This window comes from Gavialis gangeticus, unplaced genomic scaffold (assembly GCF_001723915.1).
Source record: "Gavialis gangeticus isolate Ggan-Ray unplaced genomic scaffold, GavGan_comp1, whole genome shotgun sequence".
Classification (NCBI taxonomy): domain Eukaryota; kingdom Metazoa; phylum Chordata; order Crocodylia; family Gavialidae; genus Gavialis; species Gavialis gangeticus.
Window position 1 is genome coordinate 143,422,663 of NW_017728992.1, and position 15,092 is coordinate 143,437,754.

A 15,092-nucleotide genomic window follows, 5' to 3' on the forward strand; every position below is an offset into this window, starting at 1 on the left:
AACTAAATCCCCCCCCACGACCCCCCCCGTTTGTGGGGGTGCCCCCAAAATACCCCCCCCCCCCCCCCCCCAAAAAGGATCCATGCACTAATTATCCCCACATTCATGACTGGAACTAGGGATTCTTGTCGTAAGTCCTGGGATACTCCAGAATTTTTATATGCAGATGAGGTGCAGGGCAACTTGGTCTGATGCCATGTCATGGAGGGTGGGGCCACACTAATCATACGTGAGAAGCTGAGAGGGGGGTGACAGAGGGATTCCAGGTGAACTATTTTGGGCTTCATTTGGTGATGTTTGCCAGACATTTAAGGTAGATAAAGCAATGGTATCATTGGAAATGGGAAGAAAGGTGCAGCTAAGCTGTGGGAAGAGGAAGCTGAAATATATGTGGTGTAGTGGCTCACCATGACTTGGAAAAGAGTGCACTGAGGGGGACTGAGCACAATGGGGAATACTACTTATCTTATTCGGATGGACTGCACTAACTTCTCTAGCAGGGGGTGGCTTTTGACACAGGTGATTTTACTTATCTGGCAGGGAAGATACCCTTCTTCTTGGCCTTGAATGATTTCATATAGTTAGAGGATTAAGGCACATGCACTATGGGCAGGGTGACCCCTGCAAGAATCTACAAATGCCTCAAAATAAGAGGATCTCGGCTATGCCATTTATGGTGTGGAGGATTGCTCTTGGGCTTGCTCTCTAGCTCACTCCTTCAGCCTTTTGGTTGGGGCAGGCAAGACAAGAGGGTATCTGAATTCCAGGGCATCCAAGCTTGAGGCTTCCTCATGGGATGCCTGCCATAGATTTGGGAGTATCTGAAGTCCCAGGCTGAAGAGTCTGAGAGGTAAGTGGTAGTGCTACACAGACTTGAATGATTGAGCTCTGCTTAGCTGAGAGAATTTGGAACGGATTTGGCCTGTGGCATGAAATATTAAAAAAAAAAAAAAAAAAAAAAAAGTGGTAGGTTCTTATCAGCATTTTGGCACATGGGGAGAGTGTCAGAGCTTGTGCCAGCCTGGTATTTCAGTACCTCCAGGCATAATGTTTGTTCTCTCCTGTGGGAATAACTCCCCCTCCCCCCCCTTTTTTAAGGGCCACTCAGACACCCACATAAAAGGTTCCCATCAGTATGTTTTACCAATATGGGCCATGTACTTTATAGTCATGCTTAGTGTTGGCTGTATTTAATCAGCTTTGTAGTTGGTGTTGATTACTGAGCACATGCTGCTTCTGGCAGCAGTTTAATGATAGACAGTGTATTTAATGAGTTTTCCTGGTAACAAAAAGGAACTTTCTTCCCTGTGCTGGTTGGGTGAAGGGGAGGGGAGGGAACCTTGACTTGTATTCAATTAAATACAGCATTTAGGTTCTTACATCTCTTTTACTATAGTCTCTGGAGTGCATCAGCATCTGAAATGTTGTTTTTTTTTTTTTAACTATATGCATGTTATAAACTATGCCTGTAGTATTTTGTTGTGTTGATGTCTTAGGCTGGAACTTCTTTGGATTGTGTCCTTGATAATGAAGGATTAAACTTTAGGGTTGTGTTATCATAACAGAGACTGGGTCTAAGGATGCTCATTTTAAAAATGGATTAAAATATTTTTTCCAGGGACCTAGAGAAAATTGATAATTTGATGCAAGACATCACTGAACAGCAAGATGTGGCACAGGAAATCTCAGAAGCTATTTCAAGCAGAGCTGGATTTGCTGATGAGTTTGATGAGGTCAGTATTGCAATAAAGTTAAAGGTGAAAGAGGTATACAGTCTGATATGCTGGCTATTTTACTGTACCATGCCATGTTTTTATTCTAACCCTCGGGTTCCAGAATAGGTCATCAGGGGTTCCTCAAAGAGACTGGGGGTAATGGCGAAGTGGGCCAGGAGGCAGCACACTACCACTGCCAGTCTGGGTTGCCTGACTCCATTTCAGCTCACATGGCCCATGGGGCCAGAGGCAGGAGTACTACAGCAGGAGAAGTAATGTGAAAGGATTCTGTGACTTAAGGAAGTTTGAAAACCCCTGTTTTACAGTATTTTTGCAAATATAAAAATACTTGGACACATTTAATCTCCTTTTCCTTTTTCAAACGAAGTTTAAATAACAAACTTAAAACTTGCTGTCCATGGTTTTTACCATGTGTTTGAGGATATCAGTGCAACATGTGCTCCGAATAGAATCACATGACCAGGTATATCAGAAGTATATTACCTCCACACTTGTAAAAATGTGGTACTGTAATAGTACTGTTTGCAATTCTAAACATGTAGGACCAGATTTATAAAGGTATCTTGATACCTGAAGAAATGACTAAGGGCCTATTAAGGTTAAGTGCTTACTTTACCTTGAGCCAGTGTTAGGCCACCTAGACTACCTCAGCACTCTTTGAAAAACCTGCTAAGTACTTGTCTGCATCAGCAGATGCCTAAGATCTTTGAGGCCAGATTTTTCAGAAGTTTTTATCTAATCCTTAATGTAGTCTGTGGGAATTTCCTATTTATTGGGGCATTTGATCAGATCCTTTGTAGAGATGCACCAATGCATTAGTTCAGTATCAGATCAGCACCGATATAAAGCAAATTGATTGGACTGGAAATCTACCTGATTTAGCCGATAAATGGCCATGTGTGTGCACAGCCACAGTGCAATGAGGAGCACAGCCCTGCAGCTTGGAGAGCTGCGTGCAGCCGGTAAGTCCGGTGTGGTGGAAAGGGAGGGGGGAGGAAAGGGGTATTGGGGGGCAGATCAAGGTCCCCACAGTGAGGGAGGAGTGGGGCTGGGGCAGGGGCTGGGGCAAGTGCTGCCCAGCCAGGGTGGAGAGAACACAGGATGGAGCCACAGCTCATCTGAGGGGCATGGGGAGGGGGTGGCAGCTCCTACCACTGTGTGCCGCTCATCCAGGAGCCACTATTCTGGAACTTGCTTACTTGTCTGGTGGCTCCTGCTGCTCATACAGGAGGGCATGGGGTGGGGGGCATGTGCCCCCAGATCTGCACGGGATGGGCTGGGCTGGGCTGGGCCAGCCCGCCGCCCCACCCCACACAGATCCAGGGGCACACAGCCCCTCTATGCCCTCCTGGACAAGTAGTGGGAGCAGCAGGAGCCACTGGACCAGCGGCTCCCAGTTGAGCGGTGCGCAGCAGCAGGAGCTGCCCCTGCCTGCACACCCCAGATGAGCCATAGCTCTATCCCACACCTGCCCCACTCTGGCCGGACAGTGCTTCATAGTTTCATAGTTTCTAGGGTTGGAAGGGACCTGAGCAGATCATCTAGTCCGACCCCCTGCCATGGCAGAAAAGAGTACTGGGGTCAAATGACCCCAGCAAGGTGTTCATGCTTGCCCCAGCCTCACTCCTCCATCACCATGGTGGGCCTTGATTTACGCCCCCATGCCTCTTCCCTTCCTCCTCCCCTTCCAGCACACCAGACTTACTAGCCGTACGCTGCTCTCCAAGCTGCCAGGCTGGTATTGGAAATCGGACTGGTATCAGCCAATAGCCGCCTTAAAAATTGGCTGTTGGTATCGGCCCCCAAAATCTCTAGCGGTGCACTCCTTGTCCTTTTTTATTTTAAAATAAGAGCTGTTGATCCCCATAGATTTAAAGATCCCATTAAATGTTGAGCAATTTTAATAGCTATTGAAATCATGAAAGAAACCAAACAAAACATTGAGCCCATTCTGGGATCAGGGTTAGTCTTTTTGGCAGGTTTGAATTGTTCTGCAAATTATAATCAGATTTTCGAATGCCTGAACATTAAGAACCAGTTTTTAACTGCCCTCTATGGTGGTTTTTTAAACAACAAAACAAAAATAACTCCGGTAAACCACAACCCCATACCCCCAAATTAATCTTTTCCTCAGGATAAGAACAAATGTAAAATGCCTTGATCCTAAGGATGATAGTTTCAATAAGTCCCTAAATATACTTCTTCATTTGCTGTGTTAAACTTCTGCCTAGGTCCTAGCTGTCTTGGATACTAAATGTTTTTGTGCCTGAGGAAATCTTTTGGGTACTTAGTGGGGAATAAAACCCACTGTTGTTTTTTAACATTGATCCCTTTTCTAAAGAGACATTTTATTTAAACATTTAACTCAAGCTTGAATATTGTTCTGAGAAGTCCGTTTCAGCTCAGAAAAGAAGTTACAGATTTACTACAGAAATTTTACTTCAGGAGGACTATCAAGAAGGCCAGCATAAATGGTTACAATGTCTGCTCCAAGAATGCATAACTTTTCTGTGGTATTACAAATACATATTTGATCATCTGTCCAAATCAGTTTTTCTGCAGGTAAAAAACTAAACATGTAATATGCCTCAGTATTGACTAACAGGACCCAGCAGGACAACTGGGACTCTAATATTACTTTGGATCTGCACCAAATCCGGTGCTTAGTCAGGCAGGGCTTCAGTATTTTTCATCCAATGACAACATCCATTAACACAGTTTCCTTCTGGAGCCAGGTCCATTTTTAGAGTGGTAGCAGAGACATACATTGATTCCAGTTTTGACAATTGAACTCTTTTAGCCACAGTAAAATTGTAACTTTCTTTGCCTTCATGTTTAACTTTCAAGGAGGATGTGTTTGTTTGTTTACAATAAATTCCCATTTAGTTAGAATCGCTTGTCTTGCTTTTTAATGGGAAGTGTAACTTGGTAAATCTTAATTAGTTTTTATGATAGCCAACAAGTAAAGCTTGTAGTGGTTCTGTAACCGATGTATGTTCCCAGGCTGATTTTTTAAATTAGAACTGTTACTTTAGTGGTTCTTTGATTAATGGTTATTGTTAAATAATCCTTTATTTGTGAAATTATAGTTCTGTTAATATAATGGTTTTGTTTGTCTTAAGGATGAGTTGATGGCAGAGTTGGAAGAGCTGGAGCAAGAAGACCTTAATGATAAAATGTCTAATGTCAGATTGCCAAGTGTCCCATCTACATTGCTGCCTTCTCGCCCTGGTAAATTGCTTGTTTTTAGTTGCCCATGATTAAGCTATACTGTGAATTAGAAGAGGGAAATAGCTCGTATGATATAATTAACTCAGCTTTAACATTTAATGTACTGTACACTTCTTACTCCATCTTTGAGCCTGTTCATCACAGGAAGCAGTGAAGGCTTTTTGTTTTGCTTCATGGAACTATTCAGGACCTCATTCTATGCAAGTGTAAATGGATGCAGCACTATTGGCATTTACACTAGCACAGAAGTTGACACTTGGGAGAGAGGGGATTTCATTGAATTATTCTGGTACTAATGACCAAGAATTTTGAAATTATTTTTATCTTTTTTAACCACAAAATAGTCTCTTTTGTCAATAGGAAATTGACCCAGTTTTAGAATGCTGGAGTCGCAAAGCTGCTGCATGTTATTACATCAATTTTGAAAATTGGTAAAGTTATTTTGTTTACCAGTAAAGGAGGCAAAAGGAAATAGAATTTGGAAAAGTGTTTATAGTTTTTTCCTGTTGTTCCACACTTACTCCTTGAAAAGTCTATTCTGTAGTCAGTAGCCAATCCTCCGGCATTTATCCTTTCTTTTTCCAGGCTGCTACTCGACACCCTTTAAGAGATGCTGCGGACAATTAACTTGTAGCCACTTACGTCCTCTTTGCTTCTATTCTGCCTCCTGAGGGAGCCACTGTGCACCAAAACTGGACAGCACAAGCAAAGAACAAGTTGTTGGTGTACTGTGCTGGCCAAGGGGCTGATGTGACACATCTACTATCCTTGTGCAGTTTAAATGCTAATTCTCTAGTTTCCCATCCAGTATCTCTCTTACCTGATCAGCTCTTAAACCTCTTGTGGGGGGAAAGAGTGAAAAGATTACACTATGACTGGTCATCTGCTCACCTAAGCTGCACTATTTTAATTAAAACCTGTATTAATAAAACCTGGGCAGCCCCCTATCTAGGCAGTTATTTTGGCTTTTCAGGTTAATTTGCATTGGTGAATTCAAGAGTCTGAAATCTGGCCTATGCACAAGCACTGGCATACTATTTTGTGACTGGGGGTGTTGGTTATAGTTGTGTTGTTCTAAGGACATAGGCAGACAAGATTCTCTGGGTAAATGTGTGATGTCTTTTATTAGACTAATGAAATAGTTGGGAAAAATGTTTCTTACAAGCTTTCAGGCACAAACACCAGTGACTAGATATTTGTTGGTAAGTGTTACCCAGCACGTGTCTCTTCTGATTATCCAGGTGGAGTTGAGAGAACACATCACTTTTTGGAGTGATGGTATATTTTTCCCATTTAATAACAGCTTTTAGCAGTTACTCATTATGAGATGAGTTCAGCCCATAATGTTACAGATTGAATATGAGCTAGCAGGTGAGCATAATGACTATACACTTAATCTGTTTCACTGTGCTGCCTATATTTAGCTTGCTACTCAGTAAATTGTTCTGAGATGCACTGAGACTAGAAAGCATTACAAAGAGCATGATGTGGGTGAAGAAAATTGTTCTGACTATTGCATTAGTCACTGATTTGCTAATTTCTCACTGTAGCATCCTCCAGGAAGAGAGTGGAAGATGATGATGGTATGAAGCAGCTGGCAGCTTGGGCTTCTTAATAGCCCCAACTTTTATAATGCTGAACACTACAATACAGGTGTATAAAAATGGAACTATTTCATATATTTAACAATGCAGCATGATTGCATTTCATGCAGATCCAAGTCAGTTACTCTTTTGGGTTTTTTTATTTTTATAGCCAATTTTTGCTCTGAAGTAATAATATACTTTCTGTATTTTTAAAAAAATTATAATCAGGTCCTGGCCAGTCTTGTGTCACTTTTACAGTGAAGAAACCACAAGGAATAAAAATAGCTTTTACTGGATAGTGCATACCTGCATAGTATTGATTTGAAAAACATGAAGGCCCCATAGACAGACATGACTGAAATCCCTGCTATGATGAATCACTGAAACTAATTAAAGTCTGCAAGACCTAGCCTACTGGTCAGCTTGGTTGCAAGTATTTGGAAGTCAGAAGAACAGTCAAGTGTAGGTTCCACTCCTATAACCTGCTTTGAGCACATTGACTGCTGACAGCTAAAAGCTTCTGCACTCCCTCTGGATCTACCCCTTGTCAAGAGTTTTAAGCTTAGTCTGGTTTGAGGAGCTGCTGCTGTTTATAGCCACAAGGGTGCTGCTAAAGCAGTCAGGCCACCCGGACTCAATGCAGTTCTGTTAGCAGAGGAAGCTTTTCTGTCACCAGAGTTGCCCATCCTAAAATAGTAGAAGCAGAGTTGGCAGAAACTGCCTTCCATTGGCAGAACTGTGCTGGTGTTGAGGTGTGATCTTTACACATCCTTAGCCAACAAAGCTGTACTGCCAGAACTTTGTATTATGTTTCAGGCCTTTGTCTAAGTCGCTACCAATTTTAAACTGATCCAGCTAATCCTGTGAAAGATCAAGAATAAATGGTAACTTAACTCCCAGTTATAAAAATCCTCCACCCCATTTTAGCTTTTAAAGATGTGCCTTGATTTCTTTGGGTAGTACAGTTTTTTTCAGGAAAAATTGCAATGTATTTTTAATGCTCTGAGTGCCAGAGAACTTTGGCTTCTAAGCATTCCATTTGTGTAGGGAGACCTGAAGGGAAATACTACTTAAAAGTGTTAACATTTGAAATTTTAAGCTAGGATGTTGCTGTTGGAATTCAAATGCTTTGTCTGTGGCATTAATGAACAGGATGTCATAACAGGTTTTATTTTTAAGTTAGAAGAACATACTACACAGCAGGCATGTCTACTGTGCAATAGATGAATTTGCTGCACAGTAAATGTCACACATCTACATGTGTGCCCCTATTTGGCTGGAGTAAATTAACTAACTCTGCAGCAGAATAGTACTTGTATTTACAAGTACTAACCTGTTAGAGGTTTTTACTGCATGGTAGCACGCCTGTAGATGCTGCCCCAGCTGACTGAGGCATGATGGTACTTTGTTGCAGGGGGGCTGCCTGCCGGATAGTTCTGCACTGAAGCACCCTCATGTCCCAGCCAGCCCCTTCATAACACATTAAGCCAGGGGAAGCAGCCCTGGGCTGGCAGGCTGATCCCCAGGACTGCCCTGCCAGCTAGCGCTGCTCTGACCTGGCTCAGTGTGCTGCAGTCCTGGGCACGTGTTCAGACGGCATGCCTGGGAGCAATAAACTCTGGAGCAACTGTACATTAATTGTATGTGTATACAAGCCCCCTAACTTCTAAGTTACTGTACTAAAAAGAAATTCATCCTTAGGACACAGAGCAAAAATAGCATGTCACTTTTGTCAAAGTAAATTTTGATTCTAAATTAGACCTGATGTTGGTATTAGTACTTGTTGTCAACCCTGGTGAAACAGTAAACAAATATTTGTATTGTTGGACTTTCTAGGGTGTTAGGAATCAGAATAATATTGATCTAGGTTTCTAGTTGTAATTCAAATTGGTTGATGGTTGAACCAACTGGGGAACACTGGAAGTGCCAGGTTATCCTTGCTTCCTTGCAGCAACAGAAAAATCGATCACTTGACTCTATAGACATGATCCTGTAATATGCAGAGCACTTGGGCCCAAATCCATTGAAGACTTCAGTCAGCCTTCTGATGTTCATGTTCAGACCATGATCATGTGTTTTGCTGGACAGGATACAAAACCTTGTGAGCCTAACCTCCTATTAATGGAATGAATTCTGAAATTACAAATACTGAGGAGGTGTTTTCTTCCCTTGCAGTCAGATCCTAATATGAGTCCATTCTTTTTACCGGATTTGCTTCTTACTTACACCAGTGTTAATGGAGAATTGTATCCTGCCTATTAGACTAGGTACACTGGCATGGAAAAGTGGGTAAGCAATGCAGCTCTGTTCCAGAGGGGAGCACCAGGAAGACCTTCCTTTGTTGGAATGAATCAAGAAGAAGAAAGGCACATTCTTTAGGTCTTTATTTTAAAAGCTGGATTTTAAAACCTGCTTTTACATTTAACGTATTTAATTCTGGACTGTCAGGAATAAATTAGTATGTTAATGTAGTAATATATAATGTAACTGAATAACATGTTTTGAGACAAGATAGAGACTTGGAGGCTTAATAAGTAAAAGGTTGAGTTGTTCAGTACATAATAAATTAAGTTTTGGTTGAAATAAGAATCTGTACCTAAGTGATTTACATAATTGTACAAGCAGACTGTCTGATCCATCTCTGTTTATGCATTTCACATTTGTAAATGTAAGGCAAGCAATGTCAATAGAGTCACATGCCTAGCTTGGAAAGGCTGGCCTTTAACCATCTGTTCTTTGTCAAATTAGTTTTCCATCACTTAGCACTTATTGTTTGCAGAGCACTTTAGGTAGCACTTAGCATAGTCAACTAAATACAACATATACTTTATTGTACCTTTTAGAATTGAAGACCTGGGCTATTAATTTCCTTTGGAAATAAGAAGAGGTAGTTAGCCATGTGAGTCTGAATTCAAGCAGAAGGCAGGAAAGAGTATCCCCTTAGGAACTTTTAAGTGCTGTCCTGTCTTGCCTTTGGCAATTAAAACAAAACAAAGTTCTTCTCTGCAAAGCTTTCTTTGCTTGCTATACACCCACTTCTATGGAACTGAAATTCATTAGAACATGTTAAGTGATTGGCATCTAATATTATCTTTATCACTTTAGGCAGTCACTGTCACTGTGATGCCATGAAAAAAGCTCCCCCTGAACTGTGGTTCCTAGGAATTGCTAACTCCTTTCAAAGGCAAAACGAGTTGATCAAAGAAAGCTATGTTGTAGTACATTAGCAAAGGGCAATATGCTGGCCTTTTAAGCCATTTATAGACATTACATTTTTCTAGGTTTAATCCAGACTACACCTGTCACTATATACACATGGACATCTGTAGTCCAAAATAAAATTGGCTCCAGTCTGAATCAACAGATCCTCACTGAATGAAGGTTAAAGTTAATACAGACTAGGGCATGTATTAAACTGTATTAATTAATATGTATATATGGCACTGCTTTTAGGAAAAACAGTCCTTAGGAACCCAGATCAGATTGATATTGCAATGCTTGGCAAGGGAAACTCAATTGGGCTTTTGCAATGCAGCAGAAGCTATCAGGCACAAAGTAACAACTGTATAAATTTGAATGTGTCAACAATACCTTGCTTTAAGTATCTAGTCAATTACAGGTTCTGGAGCAGCACTTCAGATAACTGGAACAATGTAGCCGTGATTACAGGTTTATTATCATTTCCTAATTACATCCAACCTCTGTTAAGGGGCTGACAAATGTATGGACTGTGTACTGTATAGCCAGTGCCTCCTGCTGTGAAGATCAATGATTTCATAGACATTAGGGCTGGAAGGGACCTCAGAAGATCGAGTCCAGCCCCCCACCCAGAGGGCAGGAAGTCAGCTATGGCCATAGGATCCCAGCAAGATAAACATCCAACTGTCTCTTGAAGGTGTTCAAAGTAGGTGCTTGAACCGCCTCTGGAGGCAGTCTATTCCAAACCTTGGGGGCTCAGAAAGTAAAGAAGTTCTTCCTTATGTCCAGCCTGAAACGGTCACGGGGGAGTTTGTGACTGTTCGACCTTGTCATCCCTTGGGGTGCTCTGGTGAACAGACGTTCCCCCAGATCCTGGTAACCACCCCGATAAACTTATAGGTAGCCACCAGATCACCCCTGAGGCTGCGCTTTTCCAGGCTGAAGAGACCCATAGCTCTCAGCCTGTCATCATAAGGTCTGTTTTCCTGACCTTTGATCCTGCGTGTGGCTCTCCTCTGCATCCTCAAGTTTCTCCACATCCTTTTTGAATTGTGGAGCTCAAAACTGGAACAGTACTCTAGCTGCGGCCTCACCAAGGCCGAGTACAATGGGAGAATGATGTCCCGGGATTTGCTTGAGTAGCATCTATTGATACAAGCCAGCATTTTGCTAAGAGGTGATCATGGGATACTAGATCGAAGGCTTTTTTAAAGTCAAGATATATGACATCAATCTCTTCTTCCTTGTCCAGGTGATAGGTCACCTGGTTGTAAAAGGATATGAGATTGGTCAAGCAAGATCTACCCGCAACAAACCCATGCTGGCTGTCCCTCCAGGATGTTGCCATCTGCCAGTCTGTTAAGAATGGCCTTTTTGATAATTTTTTCTAAGACCTTCCCCGGGATAGAGGTCAGGCTGATCATCTATTAATCCTTGATTTGACTTGAAATTTGATTCAAACAGTGTGGTGCACATCAGCATGGTTTACAAAATGCTAAGCATGTCTACAAACAGCCTTAAGTACCACAAATTCTAGCTGTACTGTCCAGTGTCCCTGGAGGCTACCACAAATAGGATACGTCTAAACATGTCTAAAATTTTCCAATTCTAGGCCACTGGAAAATTTTCCAATTCAGGTCACTGGAAAATACAGACCTGTCATCTTTGTGCAGGACATTTTCCTATGGACTGGTCAGAGGACAATAACACTTCAAGGACAGTCTTTTTTGGTAGAGTGAGCTACCACATCAAACCACCCAACTCCAAATAGGTTCTAGTCTATCTCCCAGTCCTGTAAAGAATCAAACATCTGTAAACAGGAACTGATGTGCTCCTGTTGCCCAGGAGGTACTGAGCAGCTTGTAGGATCGGGCCATTAACAATTAACAACCTCCTGAAAAATAAGTGGAGGCATGATCGTACATGTGTGAGTAGAACCGTGGTGCTCCAAGAATGCTGAGATTTGGCTTTATTCAGAAGCAAAGATGCATCTGGTATTATGAACATTAGATGGGTACAAAACACGTCCATTCACAACTGTTGGAATGTAGTACTGACTAGCCAGAATTGCAGTAAACCTTTTAATGAGATGTACATCCACATATCTCCAGCTTAAACTGATTACACAGTTTAATGACATCTGTGACACTAATGACATCTGTGGAGCTACAGCTATTGATATATTTGAAGGGCTACCCCTTTTATGGGTAAATGACACCTGAAACTGTGACAACTGTTTTCTTTTGAACATGTCTCTTTCCTGTGCCAAGCTGGTATTTCTTCAGTACAGAAGCAGAAGGGTTTGATAGTGTCAACCCACTACTCTAAGTGCATTAGAATGGGCACGGCTTACAAACAGGATTTTAGAAGCAGATGGAGTGCTATAGTTGATTTATTTTGAAATTTCCTTTTTTAACTGTGTTTATTGTAGGAACTGTTTTAATGGTGTTTAAAACTTTAATCTTGGTATTTTCTAAAAGAGAATTGATCTTTGAGGGGGAGTGTAAAAGCTAATTTATATTTGTGTAAATAAATATTTGGTGTCCTAACTGTAGTGTAAGCTGACTATTTTTTTTAAATAGGAACTGGTGACTTTGCTGTTGTCTTTTCTTTTTAAGTCCAAAAACTGTCTCTGTCTCTGTTCCAGGCTCTCATTCTGTTTCATGTTTTACCTTTTGCATATCAAGAATATCAACTCTGGCCTTCCTCTATGATCTCCTGGATGTCTCTAAACACATATTTAGTTTTTGGACCTCACCTGAAAGGGTGGGCTGGCCAACCCCTCAATGAATTTCTTCAAAATATTCCTTAGGCATAAAATGTGCATTAGCAAAAGCAAACGCAAAAAGCTATTTTTAAACAGCCTGATTTAGAACCTTATGACAAGATGATAGAAATGTCAGTGCTTGCCTGGGAAGAATAAAAATGACTTAGCCAGCTCAAACTATAGATAAAGGTGACCATATTATTTTTAAGGAAATCTGGGACTCTGCCCTCTTCTCCGCCTCTAAGTCAGCAGTGCTGCTGCAGGCAGATGCAGGCAGGCAAGGTGCAATCCAGAGGCGGGTAAAGTGCCATGGTGTGCTGGGCAGGCACTACCTGCCTAGCACACCATGCTGCTCCGCTTCCCTGCTGGACTGCACCCTGTGCCCCTGCGATTCTGGGACTTGTTTTAATTTTCACCAACTGGCTGGAGCTGGCCTATGAAATCCAGGACTGCCTCGGCCAAACCAGGACATATGCTCACCCTAACTGCAGAGATCTTTGCAGCTCCGATGGAACTGGCTTGGTTGCTATGAGATGGGGTCTGCATGTGCTGTGCATGCTTTTATGGAACTATTTCCTATCCATTCCCCTTCTGTATCTACCCACTAATACTTGAGTTTCTGAACTCAAGTGGAGTAGCCACCAAATAAACCCAAACCCCCCTCCACAGCTCTGGTAGTGCCATTCCAAAGCATGAGCACTAGGCAGAGGTTTGTTTGTTTTTTTTTTTAGGTGTGGTACAACACCTGTGAAATTTGTAGCAATCCATTTCTCCCAACTCTGTCCAGTCAAATACTGATTATTTGCTGTTAAAGCTGCTAGTAGTTGGGGATCATGTGGTTTAGATCTCCAGCAAGTTCTTGAATATCTCCAGCCTTAATACCATGATGACTAGTGCTACATACATGCTTGAGGTGCTAACAATCTACCTTTAACTGAAGTGGATCTGTAGAGAATGAGATTAACTCGGGGATTAATGTTCCTTATGTAGCAGAAAAGCCAAGAAAAGTTGCTAGTTTCCAAAACTGGTATTTGCAGCACTGGGAAACAAATAGGACAGAAGTTGTTCCAAGTGCTATCCTATTCACTGGTACTTGGCACTATGGGTAATAATTTTCAGTAGCGACTGAGGGGCTTTAGAGCCTCAATTTCAATGACTGGGAATGGAACTTCAGCTCCTTTGGTACTTCTAAATATTTTACCTTTCCTTCTAGATAGCCAGGGACAGTTGAATCCTTCTTAAGAGAGATTTTAACCACAGACTTGATCTCTTCTATACACTGCAGCTAGCTTTGGTTATTTTCAAGGGGCTTAAGCCAAACTGCAGAAGTGTGGCTAAGTAGAAGACCCCCAAAACCTGTTTCTGAGTGACTGTAAAATAAACCTTTGCAGATGTGACAACCAGCTTCCTTAGCAAAGTAAAAGAAGCAACAATCAACATGTCTAGCTAAACCAGTAATGAGATGCAATGAGACAGAGCACAAGGCCTGAAAGGAAGCGTTATAAAGGAAGACCTTAAATAATCTGAATGTAGTACAGGCAATCCTCAGATTTAAGACATCATTGGCTCCTGAAATCTGTGTCTCAAGTTGAAATGTTGTAACTTGGAACTGTTTTTCCCATAGGAAATGATGTTATAAATGGAGATTGGTTCTTGAACCAAAGGCCAATACCCTACTTTCACCAAAAATAACCCAGAATTTTGTACTGAATCAATTATAGATGAATAGTATAGCTACATTAATGCATTTATATTGTAAATAGCAATCATATTGATTTGGAAGGACTTCTTTGAGGTGACTTTGCTGGACTTTTTGAAGGGTTCTTGGCTGGAATCTCCTCAGGAGTCTTGGCTGCAGGTTTTTCTGGAGTCTTGTCTGCTTTCTTAAAGAAAGAGTCCAAGCAAGTTTGGACAGATGTTCTCCAGGGACATGGGCGATGCAGCAAACTTGTTAGCTGGTGTGGCGTTGAATCAGATCAAGTGCTGTAAAGTCGAAACTGACGTCAGAAAGTTGAAACGGTGTCAATTTATAAACATTGTAAGTGAGAAACATTGTAACTCAAAACATTGTTGGGGGTGGGCTGTGTATCATGACTTTATCTTAACATGTTAGTAGTAGTGATTGATGTAAACAAGTGTTTTAGAAGCTATTTTTCTATAATAGATATATTTTTCTTAAGATTGTTAGATAAATTCTAAAAACAAAACAGCCTTGTTAGTAAAGACTGTAAAATGAGGTGAAGAGAAAGCAGGATGGTGGTCAGCAGCATTCCATAGTGCTGAAGAAAGAAAATAAGAAACCCTCCTTTCTGGTTTTCCCAAGGAATAGGGCATTTATACACATACGTATTCATTCTGCAATGTGCTGGAGATCCATCGCTTCAGAGCAGACTTGATTAAATAAGTCTGCTCTGCACGTGAGCTGATGTGAACTGCACTGCGCTGCCTGCAGTTGTGTAAGCGGTGAAATGCGTGTCAGTGCACAGAAAATGGTGGTGGTGCACTTTTAAACTAAAACATCTCCAATGTTTCCACCATTTTCTCAGTGCTGATGCACATTTTGCTGCTTATACA

General features: G+C 41.6%; 1 protein-coding gene across 1 annotated transcript in view; it reads left to right on the plus strand.

Moving 5' to 3' along the window:
- The window catches only part of CHMP4C (charged multivesicular body protein 4C), a 12,021-nt gene extending 4,246 nt beyond the window's left edge, over positions 1-7,775 (plus strand). The window contains exons 3-5 of the mRNA XM_019519281.1: positions 1,619-1,733; positions 4,859-4,967; positions 6,518-7,775. Of these exons, the coding sequence (XP_019374826.1) occupies positions 1,619-1,733; positions 4,859-4,967; positions 6,518-6,582 (289 nt within the window). The 3' untranslated portion in view covers positions 6,583-7,775. The remainder of the gene's footprint in view (positions 1-1,618; positions 1,734-4,858; positions 4,968-6,517) is intronic.
- The last annotated feature ends 7,317 nt before the right edge of the window (positions 7,776-15,092 follow it).